General features: G+C 35.3%; 3 protein-coding genes and 1 pseudogene across 7 annotated transcripts; 2 read left to right on the plus strand and 2 right to left on the minus strand.

Annotated features, from left to right (window-relative positions):
• Nucleotides 1–246: 246 nt before the first annotated feature.
• On the minus strand, nucleotides 247–1,725 carry LOC145625450 (peroxidase 5 pseudogene; annotated as a pseudogene).
• A 698-nt stretch (nucleotides 1,726–2,423) lies between these two features.
• LOC145624337 (metal tolerance protein C4-like) lies at nucleotides 2,424–9,441 on the plus strand. Its single transcript, XM_081677342.1, has 13 exons — nucleotides 2,424–2,952; nucleotides 3,089–3,143; nucleotides 3,905–4,037; nucleotides 4,175–4,230; nucleotides 4,544–4,658; nucleotides 4,743–4,800; nucleotides 4,885–5,003; nucleotides 5,921–6,040; nucleotides 7,421–7,522; nucleotides 7,635–7,707; nucleotides 8,189–8,256; nucleotides 8,973–9,033; nucleotides 9,164–9,441. The coding sequence occupies exons 1-13, from the start codon at nucleotides 2,664–2,666 to the stop codon at nucleotides 9,289–9,291; spliced, it is 1,377 nt and encodes a 458-aa protein (XP_081533468.1). The 5' UTR covers nucleotides 2,424–2,663; the 3' UTR covers nucleotides 9,292–9,441.
• Nucleotides 9,442–10,708: 1,267 nt separating this feature from the next.
• On the plus strand, nucleotides 10,709–23,080 carry LOC145624338 (calcium-transporting ATPase 9, plasma membrane-type-like). 3 transcript variants are annotated; one of them, XM_081677343.1, is made up of 34 exons: nucleotides 10,709–10,958; nucleotides 11,336–11,660; nucleotides 13,619–13,735; nucleotides 13,842–13,881; nucleotides 13,974–14,089; nucleotides 14,165–14,296; nucleotides 14,392–14,481; nucleotides 14,698–14,767; nucleotides 15,312–15,382; nucleotides 15,503–15,586; nucleotides 15,665–15,742; nucleotides 15,822–15,893; nucleotides 16,010–16,093; nucleotides 16,171–16,253; nucleotides 16,333–16,441; nucleotides 16,509–16,564; nucleotides 16,654–16,696; nucleotides 17,241–17,324; nucleotides 17,503–17,640; nucleotides 17,821–17,886; nucleotides 17,986–18,084; nucleotides 18,298–18,408; nucleotides 18,604–18,774; nucleotides 19,439–19,498; nucleotides 19,814–19,978; nucleotides 20,079–20,195; nucleotides 21,028–21,126; nucleotides 21,228–21,365; nucleotides 21,440–21,540; nucleotides 21,672–21,717; nucleotides 21,806–21,940; nucleotides 22,035–22,142; nucleotides 22,261–22,352; nucleotides 22,597–23,080. In XM_081677343.1, the coding sequence occupies exons 2-34, from the start codon at nucleotides 11,454–11,456 to the stop codon at nucleotides 22,700–22,702; spliced, it is 3,288 nt and encodes a 1,095-aa protein (XP_081533469.1). In that variant the 5' UTR covers nucleotides 10,709–10,958; nucleotides 11,336–11,453; the 3' UTR covers nucleotides 22,703–23,080. The 3 variants fall into 3 exon arrangements, with proteins under 3 accessions (XP_081533469.1, XP_081533470.1, XP_081533471.1); XM_081677344.1 differs by having other exon boundaries at nucleotides 11,409–11,660; XM_081677345.1 differs by lacking the exon at nucleotides 10,709–10,958 and having other exon boundaries at nucleotides 11,517–12,725.
• Nucleotides 23,081–23,109: 29 nt separating this feature from the next.
• Nucleotides 23,110–27,094, minus strand: LOC145624340 (protein MANNAN SYNTHESIS-RELATED 1-like). 3 transcript variants are annotated; one of them, XM_081677348.1, is made up of 6 exons: nucleotides 26,615–27,094; nucleotides 26,171–26,309; nucleotides 25,982–26,046; nucleotides 24,818–24,903; nucleotides 23,864–24,440; nucleotides 23,110–23,653 (listed from the first exon to the last, which is right to left on the minus strand). In XM_081677348.1, exons 1-6 carry the CDS (start codon nucleotides 26,804–26,806, stop codon nucleotides 23,375–23,377), a joined length of 1,338 nt encoding a protein of 445 aa, XP_081533474.1. In that variant the 5' UTR covers nucleotides 26,807–27,094; the 3' UTR covers nucleotides 23,110–23,374. The 3 variants fall into 3 exon arrangements, with proteins under 3 accessions (XP_081533474.1, XP_081533473.1, XP_081533472.1); XM_081677347.1 differs by having other exon boundaries at nucleotides 25,982–26,049; XM_081677346.1 differs by having other exon boundaries at nucleotides 25,982–26,052; nucleotides 26,615–27,093.
• Between the last annotated feature and the right edge of the window lie 476 nt (nucleotides 27,095–27,570).

A 27,570-nucleotide genomic window follows, 5' to 3' on the forward strand; every position in this document is an offset into this window, starting at 1 on the left:
TTACTAATTGAAAAGTCAGGTTATGCAAAAATTATCAATCTATGATTTTGGTATGCAAGTGTTTGTTAGCTTATTAGATGTGCATATTACAAGTATAAAAAAGTATATGATTAGCTGTCAAATACTATGTAAATATACTCTTCTTCTGTTCTGTTTTGCCTTTTACTTCCTACAGTCTACATTTGATCTGCATTATACAACACAAGACAACTGTTATAACATTTGCAACCAGAGCCGTTTATCGAACTAAAATGAGTTAACTGCCCTACAAATTGTTCTGATTTCCCCTGCTGTACCAGTAAGCACTTGAATGGATCCTATTTTCACCATGGCTTTCGCAAACTTTTCGGCCCAAAGATGACCCTGCTTACTGAACTTGTTCACCATTTTAGCAGTTTTATGGCTGCTAAGAAGCATCTCATCTGACTTGAACAATGCCCTTTTGTTTAGGACATTATGGTAGTATTGGTTGTCCAATTTATAGGGCGTTACAAAGTCTTCAAAGACGGTGGTGTTATCAGCACCAGAGGAAGCATTGTTTGATGGTTTTGGGCACCTCGATCTTAGCACCCTTGCAAAGTCCGGATCCATCACTGGCTCATCTGAGTTATCACTGGTGTTTGAGGGAAACAGTCGTGTGGAGGAGGAGGAGCAGTGTGAAACCCCAATCGAGTGAGCTCCAGACAGGACAACCATTTCTTATAAGGACAACCCCTTTCTTTGGAATTTTTCTTTCAGCAACTCTAGATTGGAAAAGGGAGAAGGCAGATTGTCAAGGGGCTCCTTTTCAAGAGAATGCTGGCCATCCCTTCGCCCTGATTGCACTGCATAAGAGACCTTTCCAAGCTGATAAGCACTCTCGCTAGCTGCAATAGCTATGATGTCGGCGCAAGAGACCGTTTGGGGGCATTGAGCTTCAAGTTGAAGCTTGGCTTCATCAATCACTTCAAACCCCCTTACACTAGGCTTGTTGATGAAGTGATCCTTCTCTGTTGGATGCCCTGGAGTCGAGTCCAGTAAAATGGATGAATCACATCCCTTGAACAGAATACAAGCCTACGTTAATGCTGGCTTTAACATAAAATGTGTTTGCTGAAATAAAAAGCACATCCATTGTAAATTAAAGCAAATTAAACACAAGATTATAACATACCCTCACAAAACAATCATGGGAGTGCATTCTGATCAAAGCAGCTCCAAGTCCAGGATCCTTAGAAATCGCTGACTTTACAACCCCTTTGATCGTAGCTTCAGCATAGGGGCAGGTGTTATAGTAGAATCCAACAGTTAAAGGAGAAGTCGGCAACAAGACAGCAACACTGGAGACAGAAAACAAGGCTAGAAAGGAGCATAAGCTCAAGCAAAGGAGTATGTTAGAAGTGAACATGATTTGTTTTGAGAGGTTGGAATAATATGCAAGGATGAAGAGAAATGAAAGAAGCAGGGGAGTTTATTTATAGGCAAGGATGACATCTACGTATACAATTATCTAGTAAATGTAGGAATTTTTAGTTTTTTTCCTGAGATGTACAATGAAATACGACTTTTAACTTGTAAGTAACTACAATTTTCCGAAAATATCTTTAGACATTGTCAATTTGCATTGTCATATGTTATATTCTTATGTGCCTTATTACCTACTTTGAAGATTGATGTGAGCTTCCATGATTCTGAATTATGCACTATAATGCTTAATTCTAGGTGGACCTCCTCACATTTACGCATTTAAGTACTCACATGCTTTATATAGGAGACTGCGAGAATAGATATCCAATGTACATAACGATTTTGCTTTTTAACCCAAGTATAATATTTTATCTATCTTTAAAACTCGACTTGACCAAAATCAACAAACTATTCATCAACAATAGATATGTACAGTTTGCAAAAAAAAAAAAAAAAAAAAAAAAAAAAAAAAAAAAAAAAAAGCAAAGATGTGCATAGACCCAAAATCAACAAAATTGTTCATAACTAATGGTATAACTTTTTATTATTGGATTCGAAATTAGTTTGAATCATCCTCAATCCTTATTATTGGATTCATCAACTCACATTAATTTGAATTGATGTTAAGCACCTCAAATTATAAACTTTTTATTTAAACAACTAAGTTAAACTTTATCGATTGAGGTGTGTTCGACAATAGCTTTTAGTGGTTTAACTAGCTCAAACTTTACTTTAGTAAAATTATTATTGCACTTAGCACATATACTTCATTTTGCCGAATTAGGTTTTTGTTCTAACATATTGTATATATATTTTTTTGAATAGTTCTAACATATTGTATGAACTTATGGAGTATAGTATATTTTCATGGAACAACACATTTTAAGACCATTGATTAACACATGATTATTAAATCAAATTTCGTTCACGTCATTGGCCCATCGCTATTGCCTATCTATACGGATTATGTCGGTCTAAAACTCGAAGCCAAAACACATAACAAAATGCAAAAGTGTTGGTAATGTGACAGAGGTTGGAGCCCTTGGAGGGAAGTAAGAATAATGCTTCATTTCATTCAGAAATGCTTGCTTGATTCTTAGTCTAACCGCCAACTTCTACTTTTCAATCTTCATTCAATCTTCTTCTTCTCCATTTTCTCTCTCCTCCATTTTCCTCAAGATTATGCAGCAACAGTAGCAGTAGCAGTAATCGAGAAAATGCAGCGGCGGCGCTTTTTCTCTCTCCTCCCTCGCCCACCCCTCCGACCACCGCCGCTAACTCCGCCGCATTCTCTCTCTCTAATCTTTTGTTGTTGCGACGATTCCAATTCTTCGTCAACTCCTGCCAAATCGGGTGTTGAACAAGGGTTTCGAAGAATTACTAATACTAATATTTCTACCACATTTTTACAAGGGTTTTTGTTGTCTAATCCCTCCTCCAAAAGGGTTTCCCCCTTTTCCCAAATTCCTATTGATTTTAGTCATCATCACCTTTCTTTTCATCGAAGTAATTGTTTCTTCCCCTTTTCTTTTCTTTTTCAATCTATAATTTTTTGTTTGAAATGTATTTTAATGTTTAATTTTGAATTACTGGGTTGTTTTGTTGTTAATTTTGTTCAATTTGTCTTTTTATTGGGGTGCAGATTTTTTTACTAGAGCTAAAGAAGTTAAAAGGATTGAAGTAACTGATCAACACAGGTAATATAATAAAATTTTATTAATTTTCTTATTTATATGTTTTTTCTTGAATTAATTTGTAATATTGGCTCATGAGCTATTGATTATATTATCTGTTTTTGGTGTTAGTATAGTGGGTTTATTAATCTATTATTTACATATGATTTTAGAAAAAGCTGGAGCCTTTTTTTTATATTCACTAGTAATATTGTAATCATAATGTATCTTCATATTTAATCCATTTGATTGTGGTTATTTTTTTAATTTCTCGCCATCAATTAATTGGAAAACCGTTACGCTATCTATAAGCTGGATTTTTTCATTGATTTACTTTAATAGATTCTATAAAGGTTGATATTTGATGCAAACTAAGAGTGTATAATTGTACCAAACTTAATCATGTATGTGGGTGATTACAGTGATAGGTTCCTTGATCGTGTCTATTGTGTTAGGTTCTTGGAATAAATTGATGCTCTAGTAGGGTTTTTGTGTCATACTAGCTATGTGCAGATATGCCCTTAGCTATGGACGATAAAGTTGATAATGGAATCAGCTCATATGTGCTTACTGCTTAGTGGTGCTGCAAGTAATAGGCTATGGTGAGGCACAAGATATAATTAATGATGTGCTTAACAATTTGTACAATATTAAATGCATTCATTCACTATATTGCTCATGATATCTTGTGACGTGGAGATACTTTGACATCATATGTTATTGAATGTCTTCATTTTGTTGCTTCTTGTCTTCAATAATTGATAACCTTTCTGTTATTTCTTTAGTCAGCGAGCTGTCACAACTGCATTATGGTGCAATTTTCTTGTATTTTCTCTCAAATTTGGGGTCTGGATGACGACTTCTAGCCATGTTATGCTGGCTGAAGTTATACACTCTGTTGCGGATTTTGCAAATCAGGTAATCCTGTTACTCTTTTTTCCCCCCATAATCTCCCGTGAATGATGTTTATTGAAATTATTGGTGCATTGCCATTGAGATTGACTCTATCCATCAATTATTGCATGCAGAGAGACTAATTCATCTTCACATTGTAGGCGCTTCTTGCATATGGGTTGAGTAGTTCAAGGCGTGGTCCAGACGCTCTTCATCCGTAAGATTTTCATAGAAAGTGACTCCATTGATTTTGTGCTTCATTATATTCCATAGACACTCACTGATTTGCAGTTTAATAGACAAGTGCCAGCTACTGGGATGAAAAAAAGTTCAAGCACTGATGTTTTCATTTTAATTTACGTTGGATTTTCTTAGATGACATAATTAAAATAGGCTGTGTTAATATTAATTGTATATATATAAAAAAGTGTTAGAAACTTAGAATAATATGAAAAATAAAAATTGTGTTAGTGGGTGATGGGCACATACCTGATAGGCTGATATGAGTGCCATTGCTTTTGTGTGCATAGCTACGGTTACTCAAAGGAGAGATTTGTCTGGTCCTTGATATCTGCTGTTGGCATATTCTGCCTTGGCTCGGGTGCAACAATAATTCATGGATTTCAACACTTGTGGGATTCACAGGTATTACAAATTATTAATAAATATCACTGCTTTATGATGAATTGTCTACAAATACTCTAAATTCTGTTTTGATAATCTTTCCAGCCCCCAGAACACATTAAATATGCAGCCCTTGTTATAGGTGGCTCCTTTATTATTGAAGGTATAGTCATTTTCAATTAAGATATCTGGTCATTACTTGATTGCTTGTTTGATTTGTTTTTCTAACACATCAGCAGTTGTTCAGGCGCTTCTTTGGTTGTTGCAATACATGCTGTAAGGAAAGGGGCAGCTGCTGAGGGAATGAAGCTTAGAGACTACATTTGGCGTGGACATGATCCAACTTCTGTTGCAGTCATGACAGAGGTAAGTCTTTGTTACTGTTGCATTATAGACAAATATATTTAGATACATGTGCACTAAATGTATTATGGTCAAAATGTAATACGTTTCGGATTTAATGTATATCTATTACTCCATATATCTATGCTTCCTAGGTTTCTAAGTTAGCTAGATGTTAGGTTCTTAATGAATTGTGCATTTAGAATGTGTCTTATTTTGGTTTCTGGCACTTTCCTCAATACTTGGGGATAGTATTATTAAATATTAAGAGTAAAACCTAACAAATAGAATTGGGGAATGATGAAATTTGATTTGCTGAAAAGGCCCGTGGCTTGGGAAACTAAATGAGATATCCCCCCCCCCCCCCCCTCTCTTTCTGCCTTCCCTCTCTCATATAGACTTGAGAATTAATTCTTTCTTTTGTTATGTTCATAGATATGGGACTCTTGTCTTATTTTTCATTGTATGGGGGGTTGCATCTTATCTGACTTTTTTTCCTGTTATTTGATGACAAACTGTATTCTTAATTGAGCATATTGGAATTTGATTTCAAAAGGGTTTTTGCTACCTCTGTAGTCTGCTGAAACTGTACCTGATCTGCTATCATAATATGCTTTCCGTAAATTAATTGGTTGCATTGGCCTATATACCACACTATTAATTGTTCTGCTTAAGCCCTGGAGTTTTATTTTTCTTCATGCTCACGCTCTCATGTGAATCACTTGTAACACACTCTTAACCACTCACTCTCACTCATGGTACATGCTTTATGTCTTCAAGCACTTTATAGGCTTCACTTACTTATTTTCTCGTTTGTATTTGGGACTGCAATTTATTCCTATTGTCTGTCTTTATTGCCTAAAGGAGGGCTTTCTGTGGTGGGCTGTGTTGTCTGATCTACCCCTCATTGTGTCCCTTATTCATTAACTTTGTATTTGCAGGATGGTGCTGCAGTAACTGGCCTAGCTATTGCAGGCGCTTCCCTAATGGCTGTGAATGCCACTGGGAATCCAATTTATGACCCCATTGGTTCAATAGTTGTTGGTAATTTGCTTGGAATGGTGAGTAAAACCTCTCATCAAAATTCTAGATGTGGCTTTGCTTAAAATGCTTAAAGTTATTGATGTTTTGTTTCTTCTGGCGTGGTATGGTATTATTATCATTTTTATGTATGTAGCTGTAGTCCCTAGGAGCAACATTAAACTTCCTATAATGCTCTTTCTGTTTTTCTAATTGTTCCACTTTTGGCTTTCTTGTTTGTCTATGCACAAGATCAACAATCAATATTAATTATCAATAATGAAAAATTATTATAACTTGATCTATTGAAAATTTTCTATAGACCAATCTAAATATACTTTACATAATAACATTTGTTACGGAGTAATACTACCTCCATTCCTTTTTGATGGTTGCTGATATTGTAATTACACATCTTTAGGTAGTTAGGTGAACCACATAAATATTCAAGCTTTTCAAATGCATAAAAATATATTTCAAAAAAAAAAAAAAAAAGCATAAAAAAAAAGCTTAAAACACTAAATTTTTCCTATGTGGCACTGCCATACTCAACAACTGACAGAAAAGTGAAAGAGCCAATTGATTTTAATTTGCAAGTGTGAAAGAGTGGGTCTGTAGACCACATAATTTAAGTAGGAAACAGCACCACGAGCCTGAGCCACAGAGAAGCTATATATTTTATACAACTTCCCGCATAGGAACCGGAGCAGATACTCAATCTTGAAAGGTCTTATCATTCATCTCCAACCAAATTAATTACAATGTTAAATAAGAAAGCAGTAACATTTCTTTCCTATTCAACTCGCAAAACTCAAATTATGAGCTTGAAAACCATTTTATTTATACATAGTAGTTTTTGGCATATTTAGGTTGACATGAGTCAAGGACACTCCAACTCATACTCGTATACAAGTCATACAACTATAAACTATCTCGTATTGGAAAGAAAAACGTGGTAGAAAAAAGTTCATACGGAGCATCTGCAACAGTGTCTTTAAGTCATCACAGTGTATTGAATTCCACAAGAGGCACCAAAAAGATTAGGGAGAAGTCTTTCATTGTTGGAATTGGAAGCTCTTTCTTTCTAATGTTTGCACATTAGACTTTTAGTTAATCGATGGAATGGAGGTAGTCCTTGGAAAACAGCCTCTCTAAATCAATTATTACTAGGGGTTATATTGTGTTCATGAGAACCTCCCAACCTTGCCTGTGGCAGGAGTAATACTCTGCTCTAAATGATGTTTAATGGAATCGAAATCAAAATTTGAGGAAAGGAGAAAACTATAGAACTCGCCTGATAACAAATATTCTTATTAAATTATTGTTTTGAAGTAGTTAATGTAGCAACTTGTGGCTTATGAATACTAGAGTTTTTTCTTTCCTTCATAATTCATGGGTATTTGTTTGTGGAATAATCGCAGGTTGCCATTTTCTTGATCCAAAGAAATCGTCATGCTTTGATTGGAAGGGCGATTGATGACCAGGATATGCAAAAGGTCTTGGAGTTTTTGAAAAATGACCCGGTATGTCTTCTTTGGTGCCACACTTTCATTTGAATCACTGCTTAATTTAATCAGTTACACTATGAATATACGGCATCTCCTTTCTCACTGTTTTCCTTTTAATCTTTGAAAGGTTGTAGATGCAATTTATGACTGCAAAAGTGAGGTGATTGGACCTGGGTTCTTCAGATTTAAGGCAGAAATTGGTAAATCTTTTCACTTTCCTTTCTTTAATTTTTACAGTTATGCTGCATGATATGTGATTGGTAGTGGATACCATGCTGTGGATACTTCATTATTTTTCTTTCCTTCTCTTTTTTTGAGGGATAAAGGCAGTTATTTTTTGTTGTCTTGTCAATTTTGCTACCTATGTGGTTCATCACATGAACGTACTCTAGTCAGGTGTCAGCCAATATAGTTTTTAATGTATTTTGGACAACGAATGGGTTCAGGCAGTTATCATAACCACGAATATTTTGTCCAGCACTTGCTGCAAATATCTCCAATGCATACAAAATGAGGAGCTGTAATGTTCTAATTAAGCATATGATGCTTTATCAATTATGTGCTCAAGGATCTATGTTAAAATTATTGTATTTACATGACTAATCTTGTAAATCCCCCTTGGGGGTGACTAAATTTAGCTGTACCAAAGTGAATTAAGCCTGAAAGGTGTCCATGCAACAGATTTCAATGGTGTCGTGCTGGTGCAAAATTACATTAATCGTGCTGGGCGTGAACCATGGGCTAGACAGGTAATTTTCTATGAGCCTATCATCCATTTTTATACTTTTTTATTTTTATTATTACTATTATTATTAATAGATTATTTCTCCTAGTATGTTCACTTTTTGTACATGACCTGATAAACTCGGTTATAGGTGTTGGATATGAGTACATATCTAACTTGGCAAGACTTGAAATTTTGAGTTATGGGTATGGTTTTGGAATGAGGAAAAGAGATTCTAACTTCTTGAATACAGCCTCTAACAATAATAATCCATATCTAATATCAAAACATAAAACTTAAATCATTAGAATATCAAGGGCCCTAAAATCCAAAGCCCAATAAGTAACTACACTTAGACTCAACTCAAAAACGTTTTAGATCCACGCATTTATGTACCATTTTAATCTAGGACCTCTACGTTGCTCCTCGAATGGCAAATCTGTTCTTGTATGTTGATTGCACTCTCCTAAAGCCTCTCTTCTTGGCCCCTTCGTTTGTCTTACTTGTGGATTTAAGTCACATGATTTGTTCAGTTGTAACATCAATTGTCGGGTATGGATTCCATACCCTTGTCCTTGCTGTATTGTAATGACACAGTTGTGGTACCAAAAATGCCAAGTCAAAGTAACATAGTTTGTGTACAGTGTTTGCTAATTGAAGTGAAACAATTGTATTTACTACCCTTGTTTTTGTGGGGGAAAACTCCTTGATACTTAGTTGAGAGCTTCCTACTGTGTGCAGTTCCGGGATGCTGCAAATGGAGAAGATGACACTGAATTGCTCAAGGTTATGTCGAACTATGGTATGTAATTGTGGACTGTCTTCCTGAAATGAGCATGTGCAGTCATAGAGGATAACATGCATGTCTTAAAGGGTATATTTATTTTTAACTATTGCATCACTTAGAGAAGCTTAATTATTGTAAATGGCAGGTGAGGAAGTCGTGACTGCTCTTGGAAGTGAAGTAGATAGGCTGGAATCTGAGATCCAGAAGCTTGTTCCAGGAATTCGGCATGTTGACATCGAGGCTCATAACCCTATCATCCCACCTTCTTCTTGATATATTCAGTACTTTCATCTAAATGATTATTTAGTTTTGGTCACTCTGTCTGATTTGTAATTACCCAGAATTTTGTGAGAGTCTTAACTTGTGTACATAATGCACTGGAGATATGTGGATTGATTGTTTTAAAAGTAGTTTGTTTGATAATTCACACTGGTTAATACTCGTGAGTCGTGGCTGTGGCTGTGGCCGTGGCCGTGAATGAAGAGCAATAGGAAGAATACAAGCTCAATTTTGTGGTCCTGTGATTCAATGAAAGTCTGAAAGTGTTATGGAAATTACAAGTTTGATTGGAGAATTTTATGCCGAAAGGCGCCATTTTCTGTCATTGTCATCCTTTTGTTCTCCGTAGAACAGTCTGAGCTAAATTCTAAAGTCTTTAATAAATGCTTTTAGGTCTGCTCACATTATGACTTAAGTTAGAATTTTAGATGGTCTACTTTAGCCTTTAATTTTCTTTTTAAACTGCCGCAACTAGGAATCCTGTTTACACACACCCTCTAAGACGGTAAATTGTAGTGAATCTGATGACAAGCATACAGCAGTGGAGTTCAATCATTCTCTATATTCTAACTTGGAAAGTTTGAAGGACAATAATGTAAGTTAGGTGTGAGCAGACTTCAATCTGGTCATGGAATATATGGTCAATAGATAAGAACTTGTGACTTTTGAGTGTTATATGAGTAGGCCAGCCACTCAGTGACTCACTAGTCTAGTACTCAATCTCCTCTCTATAATTCAGTTCACTTCGATTCAATTAAATTCAAGTTACGATCTTAGTCCATGGAAAAAATTAATGAGCATCTTAACGTATCGTGCACTCAAAAAAGTTTTGGTAGTACATTAAAAGCTTTTCATAGAAATTGTGAAAAATGTAAGGTGTATTTGATTCCAATCCAATTATCCAATCATATATGGACTACTTCTTTTCATAATGTTCTTAATATATTTTGTTTTGTCATTTTATAATGCAGCTAACCTCTTAAGATACGAAAAATATTCACTTTATTTTATGTTTTACAAACCTCTTTAACCTTTTTTCACTACCTTAGGGCCTGTTCACATTTACTGAATTAAGCTAAACTGAACTGAACTGATTGGAGTTGAACTGAACTGATTGGAGCTGAACTGAACTGAAGTGAATTGAACTGAATTGAGCTGAAATGAATATTTTATGAGAGAGGAAAATCAAGAGCTGAACTGAACTGATTGGAGCTGAACTGAACTGAACTGATTAGAGCTGAATTGAACTGAAATTAAGTAAATGTAAACAGGCGCTTATTCTCTCTTATCTCATTTTTTCCCTCCATCACGGTAATGAAAAGAACATTAAAAAACGGAGGTATTCATCTTAATTTTTGTAATCGTGCGTACACGGGTTCCAGTACTGTACTGTACTGTACCTTTAAAGGCGCGAAATTAAGAAATTTCTGCGAAACTTCGTACAAAAAAGACTACTTCAACTAATGTATCAATTACCCACTGTCTATACTCTGAAGTGTAGCAAATCATCCATAAATTTTCATCGCATTCAACACCACTAACTCCACAACTAATATCAGTCCAACACTAAATCAAAAAAATCATCAAAGAAATGTTCTTTCAGAAAGAAACACAGAAGAAAAACCAGAGAGATTGGCGGCATAATTTTTGCTATGTTTGCGGTAAGTTTCTTTAACAAAATACCCACTAATAAATTTTAAATTTTGAATACAATGAATCTAAATTCAGCGTTTTTAATTAAGTAAAACTGTTACTATTAATAGAATTAATTACATTTATTATGCAATTTAATACGTGTTTTATTTCTCCTGTATTTTCTCTCCTTCAGCCATTTTACACGTTTCTCTTATCTGGGATTTTTTTTTTTTTTCGAATGATCCGGTTTTATTGTTGGTTAATATTCATCCGATAATTATTTTTGGGATTTTTTTTTTTAATTTTTTTTTGGGGTTTGTATTTTTGTTTGGTTGTTTTTGGGTTGAGTAGGGGGTGGTGGCACTGGCTCTGAACTAATTTGTTTACCCCCAAAAAATTATAGGGCGGGTGCCATCTCTCCTTGAGAAGGCTCCTTAATTTTTTTTTGGGGTTTTTTATGATTTTATTTTGTGTAGTGACAAATAAAGAAATAGTTTGAGGAACAACAAGGGCTATTTATCATGGCGGGTGGCCTCGAGCCAACCGATACCAAGGAGATGTTGCCTCCCGGAAGTGTTGATGTTGAGGCTGGTGTTGCTTATGACAATGAACACGAATACGAGGCGGTTGAGAAGGAGGTGGATGAGGACGAGGAGGAGTATTTTGATGACCCTTTTGATATTGCCAATACTAAGAATGCACCACCTGAATCTCTTAGGCGTTGGAGGGTAATATTTTATTTGATGTTTTTTAGAAAAAAAATAAAATGTTTATAAGTTACCCTTGTTACATGTAACATGATGTTGTTTGTTATTGTGTTTGTTATTGTGTGTTTGAGTTTAATGTAATTTAAATGGATTAAATGTAGAGTTAGATGATTGGATTGGATTGTATTAACTAGGAGAGGATGCCCATGTGATTTGGTTCATTGTGGGGTTTCAATCAATTTTGTGATGATTGTGATGGTTATATGAAATTATGAATTAAGGAAGTTAGTGTTGAAGGGTGTACAAGACTCCAACAAACAAGTTGTATCCAATAAAAAAGACTCCAACAAACAAGACAATGATTGATGACAAGGATGATTTTTTTAGAATTATCGTAGTAGTATTTAGAAAATGTTGTTTCTTTGAAGACGATCATTGTAGCCAAGCAACCATAACCACAAGATTCGCCTATTGTTTTCAAGAGACAACCGTACGAGGCTGGATTGGTGCCTATTTGGTACAGGAGGGCCAGTCCATACCTTTAGGAAGAAGAAGAAGAAAAAAAGAGAGAACAAGGGGAAAAAGAAGGCATGTAGCCATAAAATAGAGGAGACTGAAAAATGTCAAGAAACAAAAAAAAGTGGTATCTTACACATACATCGAAATTAACCGGAAAAAAGATACAAAAAAAAAAGTTGTCATTTTAACAAAGTAGCATAGTATGTATGATGAAATACATACCCGGAAACGAATGGTTCTTCCTCTCAATTACTGTGCACAGAAATTTTCTGGTTGCCTTAAGAGGTTTAAATGTCTTATTTACCCCTAACATATCAAATATGCGGAGAAGTTGCTTTTATGAAAAGGTACCTAGGTTGCCATGAAGATGATACATCTTGAACAAAGATTTAAGAAATTTGGGGTTTTTTCATGTGATGAGAGTTGTACATATTGGCTTTGCATATACTATCAACATATATATGATGCTTTGCAATCGTAGAGGGAGAAATTTCAGGTGTTGCAGTTGATGCATGGATCATGAAAAGATACATCTGGTTATTAGTGGTAGAAACAGACTGATAAAAGGTTCTTACTTGACTCCTGTTTCCTCAGCAATATTATTTTTGGGTTGGAGAAGTGGAATTTGTGCTAGAGGATGGCAGTATATAACACAAACTTCTGCAGACAAGTTACGATTGGATTTAGTAAATCATTGTGTTATCGGACTTGTTTCTAGTAAGAAGTATCAATTTTGTAGATGGAAGTGTAATGTGGTCTACTGGAACATGAGAACTGAAATTGAGTAAACATACTTAACTTGGATGTTGATTTCTCAAAGTGAATTGCTGATTTTTGGGGTCATATAACAAATGCTGTTGCAAATAATCTTTCTACTTTATGGAAAGAAAATTCCCTTGCATCAAGATGACTTTGTTTATTTCTTACAAAAAGTTCATTATGTTTTAAATACCTGAAGAGCTTTTGACTAGTGAGCTGTCAATTTGGTTTAAGCTAAAGAGTGGATTCTTCTTTTAAACATGTATTCTCTAGATTTCAAGATTTTCAGTTTCGCTTTGCATTCATCACTCGGACTTTCTAATGTTCTTCTAGTGATGATTATATTTCCTCGGTATGCTTTCCTCTAAGAGGTGAGACAGGAATTTTATTTTGGCATGACATTAGTAATTTAGTATAGTAATGGTAATGTTTAAAGGTTTGAGAGAAGTTCAAGTTGAAGCAACATATGTAGTGTAATGGAGATTTTCCATCAATATTTTCCAAGAGCTTTGGGGGTAATGTCAACCATGTTGACAATGGCTACTGGATTATATTACTTTGAATGAACATATTTAAGTAACCATGTTGTTATCCTTGACACAAACTTCATTTTGTTGTGTTTCTGCCTTGTGTTATGGTGTCACCGTAGTTTATGAGGGTGCTTGGAACTTCATGTTTCTGATACATTTCCCTAATTGCAGCAAGCAGCACTTGTGCTAAATGCCTCCCGTCGATTTCGCTACACCTTGGATCTAAAGAAGGATGAAGAGAAAGAGCAAAGAAGAAGAATGATAAGAGCCCATGCACAAGTTGTGAGAGTAAGTATTACCAGACTTTTTTCCGAGATTGATGTACTTGTTTTATTTTTGTTGTTTTAATGTGATATATTTTTCATTTTTGTTGTTCCTTCTGGTGGCTCATTAGGCAGCAATGCTTTTCAAATTGGCTGGGCAACGAGATATTGGTAATCCCTAGATCCTGTGCTACACAGCCTACTCTTACATTTTGATTCCTGTGACAGTTGCTTATTATGTTCTTTCCATGATATGTATTTAGTGCTAGACCCTTCATTGTCACCTCCAATATCAACTGGTGATTATGGAATTGGACTTGAACAACTTTCTACAATGGTCAGGGATAATAAACTTTCAGCTCTGGACGATTATGGAGGAGTAAGTAATATTATCTTCTTCTACCCTTCATGAAATTATAATTTTCTACTGACTTTACAACCTTGTGACTTTCAGGTTAAAGGGCTAGAAGATAAGCTTAGTACAAACTTAGAAACAGGAGTCTCAGGGGAGGTGGATGATATTGTAAAGCGAAAGAACTCATTTGGTTCAAATACATACCCTACCAAAAAGGGAAAGGGCTTCTGGGTAATCAGTTTGTCTACTTTTTATGTAAACAGTTCCAAAGCATTTTTCATTTTTTTCCGAAATTATTCTGATTAGTTAAAATCCTTGTTTTGCAGTCTTTTCTGTGGGAATCTTGGCAAGATTTGACCCTTATTATCTTAATCATAGCTGCAGTTGTATCACTAGCATTAGGGATTAAAACTGAGGTGAGCTTGTGTTTCTGGATTTCTGAAAGAGTCTTTGAATACAAATAGCTCTCTTGGATCTGTTTCTTGTACAAAAGTATCCTACTTCTGTTTCTCTTGGGAATTATGTGTTATTGGCTTTCCGACAGTCATTGACTTATTAAGTAATCTATTGCTTTCCTTTTGTACTAATCTCCTCTCCAAGGCTGAAATTTTGACTCTAGTTTCTAAATGCAGGGTCTTAAGGAAGGATGGTATGATGGAGGAAGCATTGTTTTTGCAGTGTTGCTAGTCATATTTGTTACTGGTATGAATTTTGCCACTAAACCTTTTTATTTTTGTTGTAAACTGGTAGATGAGATGTAATGGCACAGAGGGAGTGGAGCTGGGTTTGAGATGTCATGGCTTTGATTTAGTGTTGTTGATGTTGAAGCTTACTCTGCAATCAACTCATTCTTGTTAATAAAAGCACCTAACTGTTGTTGGGTGCAAAATAGTTGACAATGTTCCAAAACGAAGGTTTTAGATTAAAATAACTGGTTAGGTATGAAACTTTAATTTCTGCTCTTAGATCAATCTTGAAATTCTTTTGGTGGGAATGCAAGCCGGGGGTTGGGGGGGGGGGAGGGGAGATGAATATGGATACTGAGTTTCTGACATCTTTTTAGATATGCCTGTGCATATCATTGGTTCCAGGCTTGCTTGTTTAGTTCATTAATGTACATTTTGTTTAGTCATTGCCTGCACAGTTTCAATTTATATATCGTAAACTTGAAATTATTATCTCTCCTGCAAATATATGATATGATTAACTGCTTTTATTCATTCAACTTAATTTGATTTATGAACAGCCATCAGTGATTATCGACAATCTCTTCAGTTTAAAAATTTAAACGCAGAGAAAAGGAATATTCAGCTAGAGGTGTGTGATTCTGTAACAAAACATACAACACACTTTATATGTCTTACTTATTCCTTATACAAATTTTTTGGGTTTACAATATTTTTGCACCTATCTAATCGCACAATGTTGTCAATGCAGGTGATTAGAGGTGGCAGAAGGGAAAAGATCTCTATATTTGACATTGTTGTTGGTGATGTTGTGCCTCTTAAAATTGGAGACCAGGTGCACATAGTTACTTTGTCTGTTCACTTGCTGAATTTAGCATAACTCTAACTTTAACTTCTTATTTTGTGAACCCAGGTCCCTGCTGATGGAGTCTTCATATCTGGTCACTCCTTGGCGATTGATGAATCCAGCATGACTGGAGAAAGCAAGATTGTAAGCCGGTTAGACCACTTAAAAATCATGTTGGTATTGCTAATTTGATATTTTTCAAGATGTATGCCTCTTTTCACAGGTTCATAAGGACAAAAAGTCACCCTTTCTTTTAGCCGGTTGTAAAGTGGCAGATGGCTTTGGATATATGCTGGTATGAGTTATTTTTTGTATTCATTAATTGTTATCGATTGAGTCTTAATATTGGGTAATTTATATTCTATGATGTTTTGCATTGGTTTGAGCGTTAGCTACTTTTACTGGTATTAGATTACTGGTGTTGGAATTAATACCGAGTGGGGATTGCTGATGGCAAGTATCTCGGAAGACACTGGTGAAGAAACCCCTTTGCAGGTTTTTTTTTTCCTTTCCCTTTGCCTCTAGTTTGTTTTCAGAAGTGTTGGGCTTTTAATAACACATATGTTAATTAGGTGCGATTAAATGGGGTGGCAACTTTTATAGGCATAGTCGGGCTTTCTGTTGCTGTAGCTGTCCTGGCCATTCTGGTGCTACGGTAAGTATTATATGCATCAGTTTACTGACTAGTGGAACATCGTCCAGTGGGAGTTGTAACTTTAATGATATTCTTGCAGATATTTTACTGGCCACACCAAGGATCCGGATGGTAAAGTGCAATTTGTTGGGGGTAAAACAAGCTTTAGTGAAGCAGTTGATGGAGTGATTGAGATTTTCACCATTGCGGTAAGATTATTTCTTCTGATGTTCACCTAATATAGTGGTTCATGTTTTTGACCATCGCACATTTCAGGTCACGATTGTGGTTGTTGCAGTGCCTGAAGGACTCCCCTTAGCTGTTACTTTAACGTAAGAGTGTTGTTTTTCTTTTTTCCATCTTGGTTATTCTTGGGTTTTTTTGGTGTCTCATTTTTTATATTTGTTATCTTTCCTGACAGCCTAGCTTATTCGATGCGCAAAATGATGGCAGATAAAGCCCTAGTATGTTTTTTTTTGCTTTCTTTTTTATGCATTCGTAATTTGGGAATGTACTTGTAATGTGCATCCCAGAAATTTGCTTAAACGTGGAAATAGAATCCCACTTTCAGTTCATGTTGTTTAGTTTACTCGTTAAGACACTATATGTGTTGTATGTATCTGCATGATATCGGATTGATATGTATTGATATCTGTATTATGTTAAAACTTGAATCTTAACAATTCACTGCTTTGATATTTGAAAAGGTTTTGTTGATCGTGCTTCTTGACTACCAATTAATAGAGCATAACTGGCAGGATGCACACTTAGTCATTATTTTCTATAAGGATTTTTTAAGCTATAGTTTATAATTTATCTGTTCTAAGCCTCACGGTTATTCTAAATTTCATTGTAAAATATTGATAACCTAATGTATGTGTATAAGTCTTGAGTAGCAATTTTGGTTTATTGTCATGTCAATGAGCTTTACTTGATTTTTCATAGAAGTTTCAGGTTCGTTTGATTGCTGTATAACAATTATATCCTTTTATTTATTTATTTTTACAGGTGCGAAGGCTTTCAGCTTGTGAAACTATGGGTTCTGCAACTACTATTTGCAGTGATAAAACTGGAACACTTACATTAAATCAGGTGTGTATTGGTTCATATATCTGTAGCTTCATACATAATTATTGGTTTTTACTCTTTACTATTGCAATGGGTTGAGAAGAAGATAACTTTAAGTTCTTCATTAATTAGTGAAGAGGGGAACATGTGGAGAAAGCCTTCTGTAATTGTTTAAATAGTGCGCTGATTTATTTTCTTATAGATGACCGTAGTGGAAGCCTATGCTGGTAAAAAGAAGTTGAATCCACCAAGTGATGCTTCCCAGATGAAGAAGGAGCTTTCAACTCTTGTAATAGAAGGTGTTGCAGTTAATACCACTGGTAGTGTTTTTGCTCCTAAGGTATGATCTTTTCTCATACTTTTCTTTCTTGTTTTTGACAAGTACGTATTTAAGTAATGGAATTCTGTTGCTTTAATAAGTGCAACAGAAAGGAATTCACTCATAGGCGTACTTTCTATAGTCTTCCCTCTTTCATTTGATATCTAAAATGATGTTAGCTTCTATTAATCTCTTCCACAGGAGGGTGGCAATGTAGAAGTTTCTGGATCTCCCACAGAAAAGGCTATTTTGTCATGGGGAGTAGAGGTATATCTTTAATAAATTATATGAATTCAGTAGCTTATTTCCAAAATTATTCCCTTATATTATTTATACTTATCCTGTAAATTTGTCATATATTCAAAGATGGGCATGAAGTTTGATGCTGTGAGATCAGAAGCCATAATTCTCCATGTATGCCCGTTCAATTCAGAGAAAAAGCGTGGTGGAGTTGCATTGCAGCTGGTACTTGCCTCCCTGCATTTCTCTGTTTTAAATTTACTCTATTAGATAGATATGCTGTGTGTTACTGACCTTACTGTTTTCTAAGTTAAACGGTACATATTGCTCTATGTATACAATCCCTCATTTAAGACTCCGAACTATTTACTATATTACCTATTATCTAACTACTGTTCTTATGCTGTTTTAAGAATCTAACTTTTAATATTGTTGCAGTCGAACTCTGATGTTCATATTCACTGGAAAGGGGCAGCTGAGATGGTTCTCTCTTCATGCACACATTTTTTTGACCTGGATGGCTGTGTGCAACCTATTAAAAATGAAATGGTATTGATTACTCTTATGTAGCTTATTTAGCTGAAGATAAGTTTTCCTTCAAAAATTGCGTTTACAGTTCTCTTGGATTGAGTTGTGTAAAATTGTGTGATTGAATCTTGATGCAAAGTATATAGTCCTCTTTAAAATCTGCTGTTAATATTACTATGCACCTTTGGGCACTTACAGTGTAAATTTTTTCTGCAGTCATTTTTTAAAGGAATCATTGATGATATGGCAGCAAAAAGTTTGCGATGTGTCGCCTTTGCCTATAGACCTTATGACAGAAATGATGTTCCAAATACCAATGAGGAGGAGCTAGAACAATGGACCCTACCAGAGGATGACCTGATTTTGCTAGCAATTGTTGGCATAAAGGTATAGATGTGAATGAAGTACTTTGCTGCAGACAAAATTATATGCAAAGAAAGAGTTATTTCTAGAATTGATTTCTTCACTCACAATTGTATGCCTTTGAATATAGTAGAAAGCTGCAAATAACCTATATAATTTTACCATCTGTTCTTAGAAGACTGATATAATCTGCGTTTAATATAAATAACACTATCATCTGTTTCACACTATAAGACTCTGATCTGATCTGCCTTTTATAACACTGATTGTCATAAGAAGTATGTCTAATGTAAGATTGAAAGCATTGTGATTGTGTTTAAGTGATGTTAGAATGGTAGCAATAGGCAATAGCTGATCGAAGATTTGGAAAGGGAAACACTTGGGAGAAATTTGAATGTAATGTGTATTTTTTTGTTCATAAATAGCTCAAAGTTCTCATAAAATGTAGAGATGGGGATGTATTCCATTGACTCTTTACTAGTTCATTCAGTGTCTTTATCATTTATGCGATTGTTAAAAATCTGATATGATAGCTAAACTGACTGTAACACTGCTGAAGGACATAAACTCTTAGAGGACAGAGACTCTTTCTTGCATTTTATTATGAATCTCAATTGAAAGAGCCAAGGATTTCAGAAATTTTGAATTCCAAATTTCTTTAATGTTACTGTCTAATTTGCTTGTGTAGGATCCTTGTCGGCCTGGTGTTGATGAAGCTGTGAGACTCTGTGCAGCTGCTGGTGTGAAGGTACAATATTCTTTGAAATTTGGATTTGTAGGATATATTATTGTGAGATTAAATGAATGATAAAAGATAACTATATTGTGAGTGAGAAGTAAAATTAATTCACGTGAAAATGAGATGGGGGAACCTTTTTAATGCTTCGTATAGTTCCGCCAAAGTTGGGGAAACCATCTGTTTTTAATTTTTCTTCAGTAACTCCAACGGGATAGCTAATACAGGCAGCAAGATTGGCACTGATTTTCTCTACTATGAAGAGAACTAAAAGACTCCATAATACTTTCACATTCAGCATTTAATTAAATTGAATTGCAACAACAGGTCCGCATGGTAACTGGGGATAACATTCAAACAGCAAAAGCAATTGCTACAGAGTGTGGGATTCTTTCTCCAGGTGCTGATACTACAGAACCTGTGGTCATTGAAGGGAGAGCGTTCCGTGCTCTTTCAGAAAAAGAACAAGAGGAAGTTGCCAAAAAAATAACAGTATGTCTGAATGTCATGAACATTTTATCTTATTTATGACTAATCTCTTCCTTCTCAATATAGAAATAATATTCTAAGCCTTTTTCTTTCTTGTATACAGGTGATGGGAAGATCATCTCCAAATGACAAACTACTGCTTGTGCGTGCTTTACGCAAAGGAGGTGATGTTGTAGCTGTCACAGGAGATGGCACAAACGATGCCCCTGCTCTTAATGAGGTATTTCCCTGGCCTTCTAGTAAATAGTTCTCTTTGCTTTTATTTCTTACCCTTTACTCTTTTATAAGAGGACTGGGGTTAAATTTATGTAACAAAATATGAGCTTGCTTAAAGGATTCCTTATATCCTATGGGAAAAGATGATGTTTGTTGTTGCTTGCTTCTTTCATTGAAACCCTCCTTGCTGCTTTGATATCGTATTGGATTGAACATCTTATGAATTCACCAAAGTAAATACTCAGATGTGTAGGACGGTTTCACTCTGGGTTTTTTTTTTTTTTTTTATTATTATTTTTTTTTTTTAAATATAAGTATTTCTATAATCATAGTTGTCCTACAGATCTGATATGTAATTTTTATTATGGCAACTTAGATGGAAAGTTGGAATAATAAAGTCTACGTGATCTCCTTAGTTTAAAGAGCGGCATTCCAATTATCTAAGTTACAAGTTAAAGTATGAAAATTATGATTTCATTACTCTTATTATATCAGAACTTATGAGGATAAATTTATAATTCATTGCTGAAAATACATGTCAATTATTATAACACATCAACTATAGAGTACAACTTAATGAAACTGTTCAAAGTAGTTTATTTCAATTGATAGTCATAATTGTTTAATATAGGTGATCCTGCTCACTCATTACTGTGTAAAGTCTTATCAGGAAGGTTGATTTATTTTTTTAGCTTGAAATTGATGTTAGTTCATTTTATATGAGTTGAAGTATCTATTAAGCAAATATTTTTTGTGATTTTACTGTTTTAGTCATTTTTAAGCCATTCAGTCTCAAAAATTCTGCCATGTTTAATTGATGTTACCTCGTACTTTAGGCAGATATTGGTCTTTCCATGGGCATTTCCGGTACAGAAGTCGCTAAAGAAAGCTCTGACATCATTATCTTGGACGATAATTTTTCATCAGTTGTAAAGGTAGTGTAACATGTATCACTTAGCTTTTCATGTAGTCTTTGAAGAAAAGAACTTACTGGAAGTCTGGTAGAGTAAGCAACTGAAGATTTATATGAATGCAGGTTGTACGTTGGGGACGTTCTGTGTATGCAAATATTCAAAAGTTTATACAATTCCAGCTTACCGTAAATGTTGCAGCACTTATTATTAATGTTGTCGCTGCTGTTTCCTCGGGCAGTATACCTCTTAATGCTGTGCAGGTAGCGTTTCCTGCTCTCCTTTCTCTTGTACAAATTCCCACTATCTCTATAAAATGTTTATGCTGTTGATGCAGCTTTTGTGGGTAAATCTCATCATGGATACTTTGGGAGCACTTGCACTAGCCACTGAGCCACCAACTAACCAGCTCATGCGCAGAGCTCCAGTTGGCAGAAGGTTTTATTTTGAATTTAGATTCTCTGATTGATTCTTGAATAATAATCATATTTTTGTTTTTGATATTCTTTAAAATCCTGCACTATCGTAAAGTCGATCTATGGTGATTATGACATCCTTTCTATGTTTAGGGAGCCTCTGGTTACGAACGTCATGTGGAGGAATCTAATTGTACAGGTAAATATCTCTCCATCTTAAGCTCCTAGTAATTTTTTAGAAATGCGCGTGGTACCAAGGTTGTCACAACATTGCTTTGGTCTTGCAGGCGCTATATCAAGTTGCTATCCTCCTTGCTTTCAACTTTGGTAGCAGCAATCTTTCTTTGTTAAAAGAAGGCAACCTTGAGCATCAGAATAAGTTGAAGAATACATTGATTTTCAATGCATTTGTTCTGTGTCAAGTAAGCTGTAAACTTCGGAATTAGTAGATCTGTTCTTAATTCACCAATTTATTGAGATGTAAAATTGGAGCCTAATTTCCTTTTCATGCTGCAGTTGTTTAATGAGTTCAATGCTCGGAAGCCAGATGAATTGAACGTCTTCAAGGGTATAACTAGCAATCACCTGTTCATGGGGATTATCGGAGTTACATTTGTGCTTCAGGTGGGTGGTTCTGCTGCTGTTTTTTGCTTTTTTTTTTTTCAATTTCTGTACCTCCTTGCCATGTCCATCTTAGTTTCTCTAGTCCTGATTCTAATAAGCTGCCTTTCACCTTCAACAGATAGTCATCATTGAATTCCTTGGGAAGTTCACAACAACTGTTAGACTGAACTGGAAACTGTGGCTTCTTTCAGTTGCCATCGGCCTGTTCAGGTTGGTATCTTTTCGCTAAGAACCTAGCTAATTGCTTTAACCGTTTTTTGGCATATAACATAAATCGAAGTGTTCATATTGTTCATACATGACTTAAAGTTTACTCATTTACAAAATTTTAGAACATTTTATCCCATTTAGTTGCGCGACTAGTTGGGGAATAAAAACTTCTTGAAAGGTTGCAGTCATGCAATTAAGCTATGAGTTTCGGAATATCTAATTCTTTTTCTTTACTTTTTTTCAGCTGGCCTCTGGCTGTTATTGGAAAGTTCATACCAGTTCCAAAGACGCCCTTGTCCAAAATGTTAAGGAGGCCATTCCAACGATTCAGAACTGCACGTAATGCGTAAAAAATTATGACTATTTTTGGTAACATACAGAAAGAATCCAGGAGCCAAAGTATGTCAATCTAAGCTTCCACCATCTGCTTTCCTGCAGTGAGCAACGATCTTTCACTACAGAAAGCCAAGCGACATTCTTGCAAGCAATCGTTTTAGGAGGAAGACAAGTTACAAGTATGAGTATAACTCGAACTCCCATTTCCTACAAGTCTAGCAACATTTGTGCTGATATTTTCTGTAAAAACAACACTGACAGCTGAACAAGTGTAAATGCAAATATGGCAGTAAATACTATTTGACTGGTATAGTTTTTTCTTGTTTGAAATTTTGATTTATAATTCCAGAATTGATGTTATTCTTTTCTTACAAAAGTTTAATTTTGATTTAGCAAGGGCACAAAAATCTGGCATGTCATATCATAAAGCCACAAACTGAACCAAACTAACATGTTGAAATCACACTGTTTACAAATCACTACAATACAACTTAAATAAATATATTACAAGCTGTATCTCTAAAGATCACGTAACCTCGAGTTTTCCTGAGGTTACCCTGAATTTAAGTATGAAAAATCACTCAACCATTGACTATCAAAATGGTTAAACTCACCTGTTTTATCAGAATTCTGAACACTATTATGAAAGGTATGGCCAATATTTTGTCTCTGGTTCTGAAAAACTATCAGCAGAAACATGAATAAGCCAAGTGGTTCTGCTTGGTGACATAGTGAGAAAGGTAGTTATCTGGGGAAGCAGAAGAGCCAGGTATATCAGCTGGAACGAGTATTTGTGTTTTGCCAGAAGAGATCCTCTTCCCAGCAACATTGGCATAGAATAGGCCAGAAATGGCTGGTACAAAAACATCGCTTTCAGAACAGATGTAGTAATCGACAACTTCTTCTAGTGTAGGGGCTTCTGGATTAAGGAATTGGTCCTTTTTATCCATAGGCATTATTCCCTCCTGCAATAATTGGCAACGGCAAACGCTAGTTAGATCAAATTTGCATACTAACAATATTGTTCGCATTGTGAAGAATAGTACCATGTTTTTAATATGCATTGATGAGAGGTCTTAATTTAGTGGTTTCGGTTGGAAATGTTGGTTACGCACTACAGGCCGTTGTACTTAATAAGTTAATATTACCAAAATAAGAGAATTCCAAGAAGTTACCTTTGTGTAAGTTCTGGGAAAGAGCTCCTTTAGTGTGTCTAGACTGCTGTCCCATCTTGATTGTGTCAAATAGATTGTGGTATCCTTGCCAAAACCAATTTTTCTTAAAAAAGTAGCAATTTCTCCGGCATTAAAACAACTTTTTGTAGCAGAACCACTTTTGTCTTTGCAACCCTTCTTTTCTAAAACATCAACCCTCAAATCCACAGCTACAAAGCGGCCGTCTGACTTTCGACTCAATGTTCTCAATCGCTCCACCATTGAGTCCACGACACCACGAACTTCTGGTTGCAACTCTAAAGTCCCAAACATTGCCATGCATGCAGCAGCATCAATTTCAGTTTTTGTTTTATCTTTTTTCATATTTACTGATGGAAAATAAGTAGCTAGCCTGATGTTTCCCTTTTCCCTGAACACTGGTTCAATATTTTCGGCAATGTGTTCTTTGGTAACACGATTAGGAACCTTCACAACAGCAAGTTTTTTTGTAGATATTGAAGGAGGTTGCTTCACTACCCTGACCACCCCATTCAAGCTAGTTGTAAATTTCTGAGAATCATAGACGTCATCAAAATCCCTGCAATCGGAATGGTGGAAAAGTCAATGAGTGTACATAAATATAAAAAAAGGCTACACTTTTGCTAGATTTCCATACTTTTCCCGTATTAAATTAATCATGCATGAGGATTAATACACGTCCGGAGCGTGCAATTTGTCACTTCCAAAGCTATTTAGCAAATAATAGTTTCATTTAAAAGTTTTCTCCTCCTTTGTGCAATGATAGAATTCTGCATACCTAAATTACACATTTCAGGTTCCCAAGGTACTGCAGAGTATAATGGAATAGAAAGCAGAACCAAAAATTCAGCACAATGGAAAGGAAGAGCCAACATAACATTGATACTGTCAACAGCATGGAAGGAAGAACATAACTAAAGAAAAATGATTACCGACCTCTTGTCCCCCAACTTGCTTCCCCTAATATCAGGAACTACAAGAGTTGCACCAAGGTTTCTTGCCACTACCACTGCATCAGCAATCTGTGTCAAAGGAAATTTTACTGCATGAGACTATCAATTATTGAGATTAATACAACTACAACATAATAATGTCTGAATTGGTGAATGTATGTTGGCAGACTTTGCCCAACTCTAATTACATTATCAACTCACAAAACCTTAATTGACACAGTAAAACTGAAGAGAAGCATGGAAATATTGCCATGTTTCCAATTAAACCAACTAACAACCTAAATACAGGCTTCTGGCTGCAAACATTTGATTCTCCAGGCATGTCGTGTCAATAAGAGGGATACAACACCCAAAAATCTTAATGCGACACCACTGTGTATAATTCCGATTACAAATCTGGTAACAGAAGCACATCATAGGCTTATAAAAAGTAGAAAGCTACGTTTAAAAAGTAGTAGGATATTCTCGACCTAGATATCCTACTAAACACAATTAGGAGCAGTTCGGATTCTAAGTTTCTAACGAGTGTGCATAACAAAACCTACAAGTTTTGTAACATGGTTCAGAGACACGAACAACAGTAAGGGTAATAATGATTACCCAGCAGAATTCTCCTATAGTTGGTGACTTGGTGGTGTTGGAATTTACAAGTTTTAGAAAGACGATAGAGACCATAGGCCTAAGTGACAAATTGACACTCCAAGGTTTAATTAGCTGATTTCGACTGGAATAAAAAATCTCTTTTTCACCAATGTGTATTGATGGTGATTTTCCCAGAACTTCAGATGGCCGCAAAAGCTACAAACTTAAGATTAATTGAGCTACCCCAACAAGATTCTAGGACGAATTCTTGTACATGACAAAACATATAACTCTAACAAACAAGGAAACTCATCTTCTTTTTATAATTCTATCATATTTCATACTGCAACAAGAAAGTAATGAGATTGATCAAAATTATTGATCAGTCAACATCCAAACTAAAACAAAATTTAGAGATTATAGTATACAATAATTAAATACATAAATCACCCACCAATTTAAGGGCAAAATTAATTGCAATTTCAACAAGAGCTTTATGACATCATTAATTGCAATTTCAAGAACTTTGAAAATAAATAAAAGGAGGTGGAATCTGGTTAGTCACCTGTGAGACATGGTATTCTGGACCATCTGTCAAGGAGAAAGTAACATATCCCTCAGATTGGTCTCCTTCTTCTGTAAGAAAAAAAAATGAAGAAATTAATATTATGACATCATAATTCCATTTTTCTGAGATCCAAATATTAAATCAAATTCATAACTTTTTGAAGTTTCAGAGTTCAGAAATTAATACCCAAACTTGGTTGGGCCCAACAAGGTTTAAGCTCAGGAGCATCTTCCTTCCATAGACCACTGATATCAACTTCAACAACAGATTGTTCTGCATACTTGGATTCTTCAAATTGGGTTTTTGAAGTTGATGACATCCTCACCTTTATAATATAAAATAAATGCAAAACTATAAGATCTCAATAATTTTATTAATCTACCAAAACCAAATTAAATAAGTACATTAGGCCTAAAAATTCTAATCATTTTACGATTCGATGGTTAGATGTCGACTAGCTTAGTTGGTTTAAGTCTCGGGGTGGTATCCAAGACGTGGGATCGAATCATGTCTACATCCTTGTCAATTTTGTAATGTATAGAAAAAAAATCTGACATTTTTACAGGAAGTTAACAAAACCCATCAAGTAAAAACCACAATTAAATGAAAAGATTGAAAAATTAAACCCACCTGAGAATTGGAATGAAAATGGTCTCTTCTAATCATATGAGCAAGCATAACAAACATGGTGACTGTAAGAAACCCAGCAAGAATCTGTCTTGGATCCACCATAATACTTGAGATCCAATTTCCAAACCCAAAAAGACAATTTGATGATTCCTTCTTTTTATCCCTTGGATAATCTCTCTCAGATCTCTGCATTTTCTAAATCTGTAAAAAGAAATTAAACAACAAAAAAAGCCCAACAAACCCCTGAAATAAAGATTGCAACTTTATGCAAAATTTCAGCAAAAAAACATTGGAATTCAATGTGTTAATGAATGGATTAATTGGTTGCTTTGAAATTGAAATGAATGATGAAAATGAGGAGAGAGAAAATGGTAGGGAAGAAGTTGAGTTAAGTAGAGTAGAGCAGGTGAGGTGGGAGCAGAAGAAGAAGGATGAGCAAAAGAGTGAGTGAAGTAAGACTTTGAAGAAAGACCACCACCGACACCTCAACAATATTCACAACAACTTGTTTTGTTTGTTTGTTTATTTATTAAAACTTTGCAAATTTTTAACATACAATACTACTACTGTATGAGTATATCCTGGCGTCTTTGTCGTCAATCCTAACCCGACCTAAATCTCTATTATATACTCGGGTTATTTTTTCTTGTTCTACTTTTATTACATTACGAGTATCTTGCAAGATTTTGTTATACTAATAAGCAATAAACAGAAATAACTTATCTCTTGATGCGTGAACCAAACTGACAATAGCCGCGTCGTGGAGAACCACTGACCTAAAAGACGATTCCGCGCTACCTCCCGGTGCAGTAGACAATTGCGGTCGCCCTCCAGGATAAGCACGGCGCCGGAGTTTATGTGCACTCACAAACCCGACTGGAACTCAGAATACTTGCCCAGAAAACAGAACAGGAAGAACATGTGTTTAAATAATTTTAGAGAAGAGAGAAGACTGA

Source organism: Chenopodium album, chromosome 3 (genome assembly GCF_948465745.1).
Source record: "Chenopodium album chromosome 3, dcCheAlbu1.1, whole genome shotgun sequence".
Classification (NCBI taxonomy): Eukaryota; Viridiplantae; Streptophyta; class Magnoliopsida; order Caryophyllales; family Amaranthaceae; genus Chenopodium; species Chenopodium album.